Consider the following 12,726-nt stretch of genomic DNA (forward strand, 5'->3'; position numbering starts at 1 on the left):
GTGGTAAATGGATGTAGATTTGGACCCATTATTTTCCTCCGAATGGGGAAAAGCACAGAATTGGATTTGGTGTCCCAGAGTTCTGGTGTTTTATTTCTATTCAGTGGGACATAACTCGTAATTTGCACACTTTGGTTCGAGAATACCATCTAGAATCAGGATTCCTGCCCGGTATCACAGCACCGAAATACAGACCGTTCATAAGGAGGGCCTTGGTATGTTGCGTAAATGAAGAAAGCAAGTAAAACAGAAGGTGAATTTGTGGAAGGACACACAAATGACATAAGAAGGCCAAATAACAAATAATTCATTTTGTTTTTTCTTTATTGTGTGTGTGTATGTATGTGCTTGATTTCCAGTATTTTGAGTAATTCGTTTTTGTTTTTCAGTTTACTCCAGAATTGTGATTTGCTGCAAAATGATTTATTAATCTGGATAAACCCAGATCATTCCATTAAATTAATGCACTTTTAGCCCACGTTTTTCAAATTCTAATTTGAAGTGATGTACACTTTTCATTCTTGTGGCAAAGTATGATATTACTTCATTTGAGTGATGGCCAATTTATCATCAAACCCTGAAAAAGGACCCATTCTTTCTACTAACCGCATAACTATGAGAGAACCACATATATTGGAAAATTCCTTATTGTTCTGCGTCCTCATGTCCACTTAAGGACAGCAAGAAGCGACCGATACTAAACTCCACATACACTCATTTGCAGAGGTCTCTGGTGGGGTAGGTTATCCTGTCTTGGATTTGCAAGGAGGTACTTAGTCCTGCATTTGTCAAAGGAAAACCCAAGTGTATGTACCAGAATGCAAAGAAGAAAGTGAGTTTGTTGAACTTCTTTTACCCTACATGGGATACCATGACTCCTCCGCTGATGCTCTTCCTCACTCTCTCACTCTTGTAGCATCAAACATTGTTCTAAACAAGAAGGAGCGCCGGCGCAACAGCATCAACAGAAATTTTGTGGGCGACTACATCGGGATAGAGAACCGGCCAGAGCTGAAGCAGTTTGTTGGGCGCAGAGAACGCGTCGACTTCTCCGACACAGTGACTAAATACGACCGTAGGTTCAAGGTAGGCCTGGAGATGTGAAAGCAGTGGGCGGCATCAAGGGCATAGCTCTTGCTGGCACAAATGTCTCTTCCACTTGTTGGCCTGCATGGGTTGATTTGTCTATGTAAGTTTGGTTCATCTGAAAGTCCCATCAGGCATTCCAGCCGTTCAAGCGTCTGGCGCACCTGATCCGCAACCAATGCCCTATTACTGATAGCTTTACTGAGGCCGGTAAGTCCAACGTGGCAGATTCTGGTCTAGTGATTAGGCTGTAGCCCTGGTTGCCTCCAGTTGTGCGTAGGAGAAATGTTCATAGGCACTTACGAAATGCGAAGAGTGGGCGCAGTTAGTGCTAATGAATCTTCCACTTGTAGGATTGCAATGCCATGCTCAGTAGGCACTGAAGATCTCTGCTCAAAGATGCTGGGAGCAGTTCTCATCAGTTTTCTTTGCCCGTAGACTGTGAAGCGAGACCTGATCTTGACTCCCAAGTTGCTGTATCTGATTGGCCGAGAGAAGGTGAAGCAGGGTCCCGAAAAAGGCATGATCAAGGAAGTCCTGAAACGGAAGATTGAACTGGAGAAGATCCAGTGTGTCTCACTGAGGTAATGAAAGTAGCCGCTCACTACCTCTTGCAGGGAAGATACAGTTAGCCCTTAAAAGAGAAATGAGGGACAAGGAACAGTGGGGCTGAAGATGGAGGGCAGGAAATAGTGGGGCAGGTCCATGCTGGGTATGGGAGAGAAGAGCGTCCTTCGTTTGACTAGCAGGGAAACTAAGGTTTAGGAGGGCTCGTCACCCCTAGAGTGGGAACCTGGAAAAGCGGCCCTGGGCATTTGAGGTGGGGGCAAGAGGTTTCTCAGAATTTTAACCAAGGCCTGTTAGAGCTACATATGGGACAGAGAAGTGTCTGTTCAGAATGAGCATTAGCCTAAAGGGACTTCCCAGGATGGAATGCTGAGCTGAGAAGGAACCTGCTGTGATGTTGATTAATCTTTTGACTGTAAATGACTGTTTGATGTAAATTATGACTTTTGGAACTAAGAAAAGTATGTTTAGAGTCCTATTCCTGCCCGAATTTGGTCAAAAAAGAAGCTTCTGGCTAGGAGGAAAAGTATGTACTCCCATCGTCCAAGGTCCTTGACGATGGGGGGAAGCGCTGATGATGGAGCACTCTAATATGCAATGTGGGGTAGAGGGCTTCTAGGATGGAAGGCAAGGAACACCGGGGGATAGAACAGGTGGGGTGTGTCAAGTGGATTGAGGGAATTGGGAGTAAGAGGTTTCTGGAGAAAGTTGGGCAGTAGGCTCCTGAAGATGTGCATTTGGCATGGGTGTCTTGTGGGTGAGCGCTGAAGGGGGTGGGGGGGTAAGGCAAGTGGTTCCGGAGGTCGACAAGCAGGAGCATGTGCTACTGAGGCTATGGGGTGGGAGTTTTGGAAGTAGAGTCAGCAAGGTGTTCCTGAGGATGCAGAATTTGAGAGTAGACGCTGCTGAGAAAGAATGATGATGCAAGCATCGTCTGAGGAGTGCCGATTCATGAGGCCCCTGAATGTGGGCTCCTGGGGAAGGTGGAAAGACTGCTTACAATAGGGAGGAGTGAAGAATGGAGTGGATCAGTGAATCATGGGGTGGATAGAAAGGGGGAGAATATCTGCTGTATGTATGTGGGTGAGATGCTGCTAACCATGTGCAGTGTGAGGGAGTGGCTAATGCAGATAAGTGGGAGTACTGGGTTGCACAAGATGGGGACCAGGACATGAGGATACCGCTTACAATGGTAGAGGTGGTCAGGAAGGGGATCTGGGTTGAGAAGAACGTCTCAGGCTGGTAAATGTAAGAGTTGTGCTTATGTTTATTTTAAATTTTGCTCACACTGTCTACCCGGCCTCCTCTACCACAAGTTCTCTGCAGGACGACTTTTTCATCATTCACGAGGCACAGTACGATAGCGTCCTGGAGTCCATGTTTAAGACCGAGTTCCTGAGCCTTCTGTACAAGCGTTACGAGGAGAGAACCCAGAAGCAACTGCAACTAAGGTTCAACAACATGTGAGTTTGACAGGGTAGCACATGGTTTGGGGAGAGGGGGTCAAGGGGGGGCTGTTCTGATACCACACCGAGAGAACAAGACAACTTTTTAGGATATCCTCCTGGTGAAGAGGTATGGTCAACCTGAGGTGTTCTGGTCAAAAACTTGTGGTGATGTTTTGTTAATATTTTTTATATTGGTTTCTTTGCGCTGAGGCAATATGCGCAGAGACCGAGTTGCTCAGGAAAAGGCATTTTTGAAGCACCAGGTCTTTAGTTTTTTTCCTTTCATGGGCCATGACCAATGTCTGAGTCACAGGTGGTGGTGAGCTTGGAGGAAGCGAGGTCACTGACGCCGTGGCTGGCACTGGAAGGTGAGGTAGAGTGCTCTGGATGGAATCCGCTTTTGAGGCCGGCACATGAGTTCTATGATATACAGTGGATGAAGAGGTTTGGATGGCATTGGGTGGAAGGTGAACGGGCACTTGGATGGGCAACTAGGGAGGCCAGGTGCTTTGAATGGTACTGGACAAGGAGTTGAGGTGCCTAGATGTTGCGCCTGCTACTGGTTAACACCCTCGGTCCTCATCAGTTGGATGCCACCAGATGGGGCCCTAGTGTGTTTTTGATGGTATTGGGCAGGTAGTTGGGTTCTCTGGGTGGCAGGGAAGTTAAAGTATAGACTTAATGGGTACTGTGGATGGCATTGGGCAATGAGGTGAATTTCTTAAGTGCTGTGTGCCAAGTGGCTAAAAGTGTGCAAGCCCACTTGCACATTTATACAGGCTAGTGTGCACAGGTGCTGAGTATGGCACCAGGTATGAAGGAACAGTACATGGGTAATATGGCAAACACAGCTGGATGAGGGAGCTGTGCGCACGGGGCAGTAGATAGCACTATGTAGGTAGGGTACATGGAGACAGTGGATTTCCCAAGATACTGATGTAGCTGTGGATGGCATTAGCGAAGTGTTAGAGTGCAGGCGTCCTGTGGATAGCAGTCTGTGTGAAACTACATTATTGCTTGACACCTATGCATTTAGTATTAAACCAGGTGTGCAGAATCACGGCATCCTGAAAAGATCATTGCACAAGAGAAAAAACAATTCTTGGCTCAACTCGCCCTCTTATTATCAGTCTGAATCCTTTTTTAATTTTTATTAAGGTAATCTGTTTGAAGGCAATAATAAGCTTGCAGCACACGTGAATATTCCCTACACCCACTTCATGTGATAAAGATAGGCTCAGCCTCTGTGCCAAAACAAAGAACAAAGAACGTACCCCGCCAGTTGATAACGTGGTCCCAAATCTGGGATCCCAATATATGTGGGGTGATAAACCTAGAAGTTGGCACTGCACATTACAAGATTAACATGATTCAAACATTTGCACGACAGAGTTTTTTAGCAAAATATAAGTATTTTTATTTTAGTGTAGAAAACATTTATACACACCTATAACACATGATTGTTTTATAAATATTGCACAAAACATATAGTCCATTTGAAAAGAGATAAAAGTGACAAAATTGCATTCTTTTTCTGACCTACCCAGTAACATTTCATGCTTCAATCATACTATCATTCTTTCAGTTTTTCACGGCCTAATCTTACCTAAAGTTCAGACATTCCACTCTCATACTTCAATCCATACAAATTGTTCTGTTGTATGCCACATAAAGATGGTAAATATGTGGCATAGAGCAGAATAACGTTCCAGACAATTGATCTTATTTCGGCACCTAATTGGTACTACATAGTGTGCCGTGTTCCTGGAGCCACGAGCCGACGCGCGTTTCGGTGAATGGCCAGTTAGGCCACACCTTCGTCAGGGCTGGGAGATGTTGACTGGGAGGAGACGGGGTAGTAATCTGAGGTAGTCTGTGGAGGGTTCCTTAGAGCAAAAGAGGTGCACAAGAAGTTTTTTTCGGCAAAGCAGGAAACTGAATAATGAATTTTTTTTATCAAAGGAAGACTTCCACTAAGTTGGGATTTATAGGTGAGCAAGATGCTGGAGGTAGCTGCACTTTAAAGTATTTTCAGTGATGTCCCATGAGTGTTGACTCCGGGGCGGCTAGTCTGAAAGCTCTGTGTCCCCCAACGTGGCTGGCATATATCTGCTTGACTGGGAGGGCACAGTCCGTAGCTAGAATTCCGTCGACCCTTCCCCACAGAGGACAAAGTTCAATAGTGCACTTGATCAAAGGGTCCTTACACGAGGCTGCTCGGCGTTCCTACCGCGACGTCCAAAGATAAAGTTCTGTTACAGGCGCATTAGTTTGCAGGTCATTAAACGGAGCTGCTGGATATTCTTTCCAACGCGTCCATAAGTGGGGTTCCTTCGATAGACTGACTCGACCTGTCCTCAACCGGGGCAGGACTCGCGAGTGGAAGTCTTCCTTTGATAAAAAAAATTCATTATTCAGTCAACATCTCCCAGCCCTGACGAAGGTGTGGCCTAACTGGCCATTCACCGAAACGCGCGTCGGCTCGTGGCTCCAGGAACACGGCACACTATGTAGTACCAATTAGGTGCCGAAATAAGATCAATTGTCTGGAACGTTATTCTGCTCTATGCCACATATTTACCATCTTTATGTGGCATACAACAGAACAATTTGTATGGATTGAAGTATGAGAGTGGAATGTCTGAACTTTAGGTAAGATTAGGCCGTGAAAAACTGAAAGAATGATAGTATGATTGAAGCATGAAATGTTACTGGGTAGGTCAGAAAAAGAATGCAATTTTGTCACTTTTATCTCTTTTCAAATGGACTATATGTTTTGTGCAATATTTATAAAACAATCATGTGTTATAGGTGTGTATAAATGTTTTCTACACTAAAATAAAAATACTTATATTTTGCTAAAAAACTCTGTCGTGCAAATGTTTGAATCATGTTAATCTTGTAATGTGCAGTGCCAACTTCTAGGTTTATCACCCCACATATATTGGGATCCCAGATTTGGGACCACGTTATCAACTGGCGGGGTACGTTCTTTGTTCTTTGTTTAGTCTTTCTCCCCCCTCGACCCGCCTACATCCAACAAGAAACCCATTGGGGAACCCCCTTCTTTTGCCTTCAGCCTCTGTGCCAAGCTGACAAAAACAACATTATGCTAAATCTAATACTGCCTAAATTGAATCAAGTTTATGATGTACAGCCTGTTGGTTTTGTCGATGCTTTTTCTTATGAGGTCTTCCTCAGTCTTGACTGTTTGATCAATATTGTTTGCTTTTCCAGGGAGTCTTATTTGATTTTCAAACATCAAATTCTTCTTTTGACTTTTAGACACATGAGTGTGTCTCATTTACTTGGGGCCATTTGAGGTTATATTTGTTTCAGGTATTCTTTAAAAAATTAAGTCTATTCACTGGCAGATTGGTGCTTCTGAAGTTCCGCAAGGTGGCATCTATCCAGTTTTCAATGTGCATCCAGTGTTTTTTGAGGGTCAGGTCATGAATTTATTATAAAAAGATACTGCATGTCTAAACACGTGTATTGAATCCAGCCAGTACTTCGGCAAGTGGATGTGTAATGGCTTGATGTAGATTGTGTAAAAGCAATATCTAGTGAAGGTTGTGATTCATCAAAGGATCACATTTTAAGGGGACTAAAACTGAGGGACTCCTTGACCAATTTGCATGAATTATCCCAAAATAAATCTATGGTGTGGCCTATTTTTGTATTGGTGAGAGTACCTAACTGACCTGGACATTACATGGTGTGATGATTTTTGGGTTAATGTGAATTTGTCCAGGTGATGCAAAAAGTACCAGTTTAAGTACGATAACTATTTCTTGGTTATCTGTATTGTTTCCACAAGCCTAATCCTTTTGGATTTCATCATTAATTTACAGATCATTGATATGGTCTGACCGGGGGAGGAAGGAGTACTGGGATATGTGGGACGAATACGTGTCCTGTATGGTGCTTGAGTAGGTCTCACCATTGTCTCTTTTGTTTGCTAGGCTGGAGTTTAAAGTGAAGAAGGATGGATGGGCTCCCTGGGGGGCTGCAGGATCCCGTCACATTCAATTCCAGGTGCAGCATGGCGATGTTGCTCTACTGAAGAACAACGGCAAAGTGCTGAATGTGAGCATTGGACCGGGCCTGCCCAAGAACTCTCGTAAGTGCTCTGAAAGTCAAACGGTGAGATGGAGCTAATGTATTGTAACGTCTTTGAGGAAGCCTCCTGCAGAACTACATTGCTGATGATCACTTAGCCCGCGGAGGGAGTGGAAACTCCTTACAGCAATTTAGCTCCTATACAGGGCCATATTGGCCCTTTTGCACTGTTTTCCCAGTTAGAAGGGATCTGCCATGAACAATCCATGAAAGGCACCGATGCCCTTATTCTCAAGGGGTAAAGTAATGCAAGTAAAATCTGAGCAAGTGATATCCTTGCAAAGATTAGTTTGAACAAGAAATAAAATCCTAGTGTGTGAGGGATCTACCTGCTGAGTTTACAATGAGGCAGGTCGTAAAGATACCTAGGTCAGAAGGGCTTCTGCAGAGCAAACAGCAACACAAGTCCTGTAGACCTGTGGGGAGGGATAAAGCTCCCAGCAGTTAATGGTGCCAAGCATTCAATAGGTATGTATTGGAGGGAGCTTCCTGCTAAACAGAACACTGCATTGTTGGTAGGAGGGAGGAACTTCTCTGCAGATGTGGCCTCTTACAGCCTTAGTGCTACATACAGGTCTTACATGCCAAGGCGGCAAGAAGTCTACCTCTGCCCAACAGTGAGCACTGGCGGTATTTTTGCACTTGTGCAGAGGGTCCTGGGGAGGTGATTCCATCTATAGTAAACAGAGGAGTGCAGGTAGATTTGGCAATCCTACACACGCCTGGCTACGAGTGGGGACATTATCCTTGCTATTGTAAGTAGAAGAGTGCCAGTGGGTTTGGCTGTACCCTACACACTCAGCCAAGACTGGGGAGGCTATCCAACCTATATTACGTAGAGCTCAGCAGGTGAATTTGGTTATCCTGCTCGTACTCAGCCATGACTGGTCATACAAGAGGCTTGTAAAGTGTTTACTATACCTTGCAATCCTGCTTAAAAATGGTTATTTAGCCCTCAACTCTAAACAAATATCATTATAAAGAACACTCAAAAAAAACTTGAAGTAAAACAAATCAAAATGGCATATATAAAAGTGCCAATTTGACTCCAAACATGGAAGCAAATCTATGCTAAAATAATTAATGCATAAACAACCATACCAATCAATTCTTGAAACTGAAGGGGCTTGGAGTACACTTTTTCAGGCACTAGGCCTCAGCTGAAAGAACACTTTTTCAAAGAATTCTCTGCTACTCTCTTAGCCTGCTTTTAGTCCGAGTCAGCGCCAGCGACTTAGCCGATCTACTGGCTGTAGGCCCCTAGCTACTCCTTCGGATCCTCTCCCTCTAAAACAAGTTAAACCTCTGTTTCCTCTTTTGATCTCTCGCTTGGTCTACTTTTTCAATCTTTCTCTATCCTCTGGATTATTTCCTTCCCTTTTGAAGTCAGCAAATATTCCTCCACTTTTTTGAAAACCCCTCTCTTGTTCCTTATGATTTTTCTGATTTCACATCTCCCTGCCCTTGCTTCTTTAAAGAACTCAGGAAAGTATTTTTTACCACCTGCTGTCCGCATTCCTTCAGTCTTCTGTTTCCTATTCAACCTGGTTTCCACTTTGTTTCAAATTCTCTTCTTCATTTTTAGATATTACTAGTAAACTTTTATCTTTATTCTTAAGTGTCACAGTGATCACACTATTCTATTTTCTATTTCTTCTTTGGGCGTTGCCTGTTGGGCATAGCCATACTTGGCTTGATGATGCATTTATGGAATATAAAATGTCTAGGCGGTATTTTTTTTTTTTTTATTTATTTTTGTTGTTTCTATCACATGGTACAGAGTAACGGAGATATGTTCTTCAGAGCAGCGTCAACATTCAGCTGCCTACAATCAATAGAGCAACTTTTTACATTTTACCCCCCCAACTTTAAACTTGCTACTTCAAGGGTCAAAGTTCACGATCCGTAACAGGAATCTATTGTAACATTGGTGCGTCTAGAGGCATCTAGCAGCCTTTTAATCAGTCACTGATAATAACACTCTCACCTGCACTTACAGTTCCCAGGGCTTCGCGTCGTGTGCTGCTTCTGATTCCTACTCCTCGCTCCCTCCCACTACTCCATATCCTCATCATCCCCTGAGCTGTCCCCATCTTCCTCTTCAGGCAGAGGCTCACAAATGTCCCCTCTGTAAGTGTTCCAGGGTGTCCAAATTTTGTTCCATTTGCGTGGATTAAGTCTCTGTTGGTACACTGCCCTCTCTGTCACCATAAGCATGTCCATGTTTCTGCACCACTGCGCCAGTGTCGGTGACTCCAGTGCCCCCCAATTTTTCGCGATATCCCGCTTTGCCAGCATCACACCAATGATCACCCATCTTTTTGCATGCAGTGACAAGTCTGTTGGGCCCCACACATTTAAGAGGCAAACTCTAGGGTCAGGCGTGAACGGGTTCTGGAGGGTCTGGCTGATCGTGCGTGTGACACGCCTCCAGTAGTCTTGTATATTAGGACAGGTCCATACAGTGTGGAACAGTGTACCCTCCTCCCCACAATTCCTCAGGCAATATGGGTGTTCTGCCCTGTGTATTTTATGTAGTGTCGTGCGGGTGTAGTAAACCCTATGTAATACTTTGAATTGGACCAATCTGAATCGGGTGGAAATACCTGCCTCCCTGGGAGATGCCAGAGCTGCGTTCCAGTCTGCCTCATCCAGGTCCCCTATCTCGTCTTCCCAATGTTCCTTCAGTTTCCCTAGTGGATCCGGTAGGTTGTTCAGTAGTTTGCGGTAAGTGAGGGAGGTTGCACTCGACTCCATGTAGTCCGTAAGCAGTCGGTCCTCTAACGGAGCCGATTCCGGAACTGTCACACCTGGCTCCAACACAGACATGAGTGCGTGCCTAATTTGTATGTATCTGTATGTTTCAGTCACCCCAAGGTCGTACTGCTCCCTCAGGGTTGCAAAGGAGAGCACGCCCTCTCTTGTCCATAGGTCGCCCACCGTGGAGATCCCGATGTTATCCCATTGATCAAACCCTTTAGAACTGCGCAGGTTGCCGAGGGCCTTGGTATCCCATAGTGGTGTAAGTTTAGTAATCACTCCCTCCCATCCCAGCCGCCTCTGAGCTTTGTGCCATATAGAGACAGTGTGTCTGGTAGGTCCTTCCAACTTCCTCACCATTCCTTTATTGTAGAGTGGGGCCAGAATGGTGGTTGCTCCCAGTTGGTGTCTATCCGCCATGTAGGCCGGGTCGTCCTGTGCTGCGTGGACCCACTGGTTGATCACCTTAAGGTGAGCTGCCCAATAGTACAGTTCAAGGTTGGGGAGGGCTATCCCCCCACTGTACCAGTCTCTAGTTAATTTCAACTGCGCAACCCTGGCCGGTTTGCCTCCCCACAGGAGGCCTGACAATTGCGCCGACACGTGGCGGAAGAATGATACGGGGACCGTCGCCGGTGTGTTTTCCAGAATATATAGGAAGCGAGGCAGCGCCATCATCTTGAAGAGCGCCGCTCTACCTAGAAGTGTCAAGGGGAGATTCTTCCAGAGGCGCACGTCTGCCTTCAGCCTGTCCAGCAGGGGCTTAAGGTTCAGGTCCAGGAAGGTTGTATGTTCCCTTGTAATATGGATCCCTAGGTACTTAAAGGAGATGGGTTCTACGAGCAATTGGCAATCCGTAGGTAAGACCGGAAGGTCGCCCTGCACCATAAAAATTATGGATTTGGACCAGTTAAGTTTATAGCCTGAAGCTGCCCCGTGGCCCTCGCATAGTGCCAGTAAGACCGGGATACCATTTGTGAGGTCCATGAGGTAGACGAGCATGTCGTCGGCATACAGGGAAACCCTATCTTCCCATCCACCTCCCCACTGTATGCCTTTCAGCAGCTGGGTGGTTCTGATAATCGTGGCCAGGGGTTCCAGCACTAAGGCGAATAGCAGCGGCGAGAGCGGGCACCCTTGTCTCGTACCCCTTGCCAGCGGAAGCTCCCTCGAGATGTGGCCGTTTGCGGTCACCCTTGCCACGGGTTCGGTGTATAGTAGTCTGACCCATGATATGAATTTCGAGCCAATACCCATGTGTTCCAGGACCGCCAAGAGATAGCACCACTCCACCATGTCAAACGCCATTTTGGCGTCTAGTGACAGTACTGCTGCCGGTTCCTCCAACTGTGGGGCTCGGGCCAGTACCCCGTGCAGCCGTCGCAAATTCAGCGCCGTACTCCGGTGTGGCATAAAGCCCGACTGGTCCGGGTGTATCAGGTGCGCCAGATGGGGCAGTAGCCTGGTGGCCAACAGTTTTGCCAGAATTTTACTCTCGGCGTTGAGGAGGGAGATCGGGCGGTATGATCCGCATTCTTCAGGGGGTTTGCCGGGCTTAGGTATTGCGATGATTGTGGCCGTGCGCTGATCAGGAGGCAGTCGCCCCTGTTCCTGACATTCCCGGAACATATGGAGCAATGGTGTGGATAGCGTTTCGGACAAGAGTTTGTACCATTCTATCGGCACACCATTGGGGCCTAGCACTTTCCCTGGGTGTAATGCTGCTATGGCTAACTGTATTTCTTCAGCCGTCAGGTCTGAGTCGAGCTCGTCCCGTTGGTCTAGTGGGAGAGTGCGGGTCGGCACTCCTATGAGAGAGCCCTCCGCCATCTCTCGTGTGACCTCATACTCCGGGGAGTATACGGAGTGGAAATGGTCTGCCAGGAGTTCTACTATGCGCGCCGGACTGGTATGCATCTCACCACTAGGGTCCTTCAGTTGCAGTATGGCCCTCTGGCCTCCCCGTGTCTTCTCCAGCCACGCCAGGAGCCTCCCTGCTTTATCTCCTATGTCGTACACCCTACTCGTAGTTGCTGACATACTGTCCCTCACCCTGCGGCGTAGAAAGTCGGTGTGGCGCTGCTGGCACAGTTGGAGCGTGTGTTTGGTGACCCCAGTCGGGTTCCCCTCGTGGTCCTGTGTTGCCTTGTCAAGTTGTTCCTCTAGATCGATCAGTTCCTGACGCTGTGTGCGCTTGTGCTGTGTGATTACTGAGATCGCCTGCCCGCGAAGAACCGTCTTGTAGGCCTCCCACAGGATTGTATGTGACGCCACCGATCCTGCATTTTCGGTGAGGTAAGATCGCGTACCTCTCTTCAAAGCCCTGGCTATGCCCGGTTCCCTGAGGTAACCCGGGTAGATAGGGTAAACTCGTCTATGGGTTCGTTCCTGACTGGACAGAGTCAGTGTCAGCGGGGAGTGATCGGAGACCCCTCGCGGTCTGATTTGAGAGTCAGTGAAATTGAGGCGCCCCCCCCCCCCAACGTCAGGAAATAGTCAATCCGCAATAGGCTGTCGTGAACTGCCGAGTAATATGTGTACTGCCGGTCTTCTGGGTGGAACCGCCTCCATATATCTACTAAACCCTGCGCTTCCATGAAGTCATGTAATCTGGAGGGCCCCGGTGTTTGTGTACGCACTGGGTGGCGGTCTAGGGAGTCGTGTGTCACTGCATTGAAATCACCTCCCACGATAAGATCCCCTTCTGGAAGGTTTAACAAAAATTTCCCCAGTTCCGGGAGAG

At 46.8% G+C, this 12,726-nt stretch overlaps 1 protein-coding gene across 1 annotated transcript in view; it reads left to right on the plus strand.

Annotated features, from left to right (window-relative positions):
• Window positions 1–12,726, plus strand: part of LOC147673492 (unconventional myosin-Ie-like) — a 203,438-nt gene that overhangs the window by 146,472 nt on the left and 44,240 nt on the right. Inside the window, exons 21-24 of the mRNA XM_086947348.1 lie at window positions 917–1,086; window positions 1,525–1,670; window positions 2,970–3,116; window positions 7,067–7,224. Coding sequence (XP_086803474.1) covers window positions 917–1,086; window positions 1,525–1,670; window positions 2,970–3,116; window positions 7,067–7,224 — 621 coding nt within the window. The remainder of the gene's footprint in view (window positions 1–916; window positions 1,087–1,524; window positions 1,671–2,969; window positions 3,117–7,066; window positions 7,225–12,726) is intronic.

The sequence above is a fragment of the Lissotriton vulgaris genome, chromosome 12 (assembly GCF_964263255.1).
Source record: "Lissotriton vulgaris chromosome 12, aLisVul1.2, whole genome shotgun sequence".
In the NCBI taxonomy this organism is placed as follows: Eukaryota; Metazoa; Chordata; class Amphibia; order Caudata; family Salamandridae; genus Lissotriton; species Lissotriton vulgaris.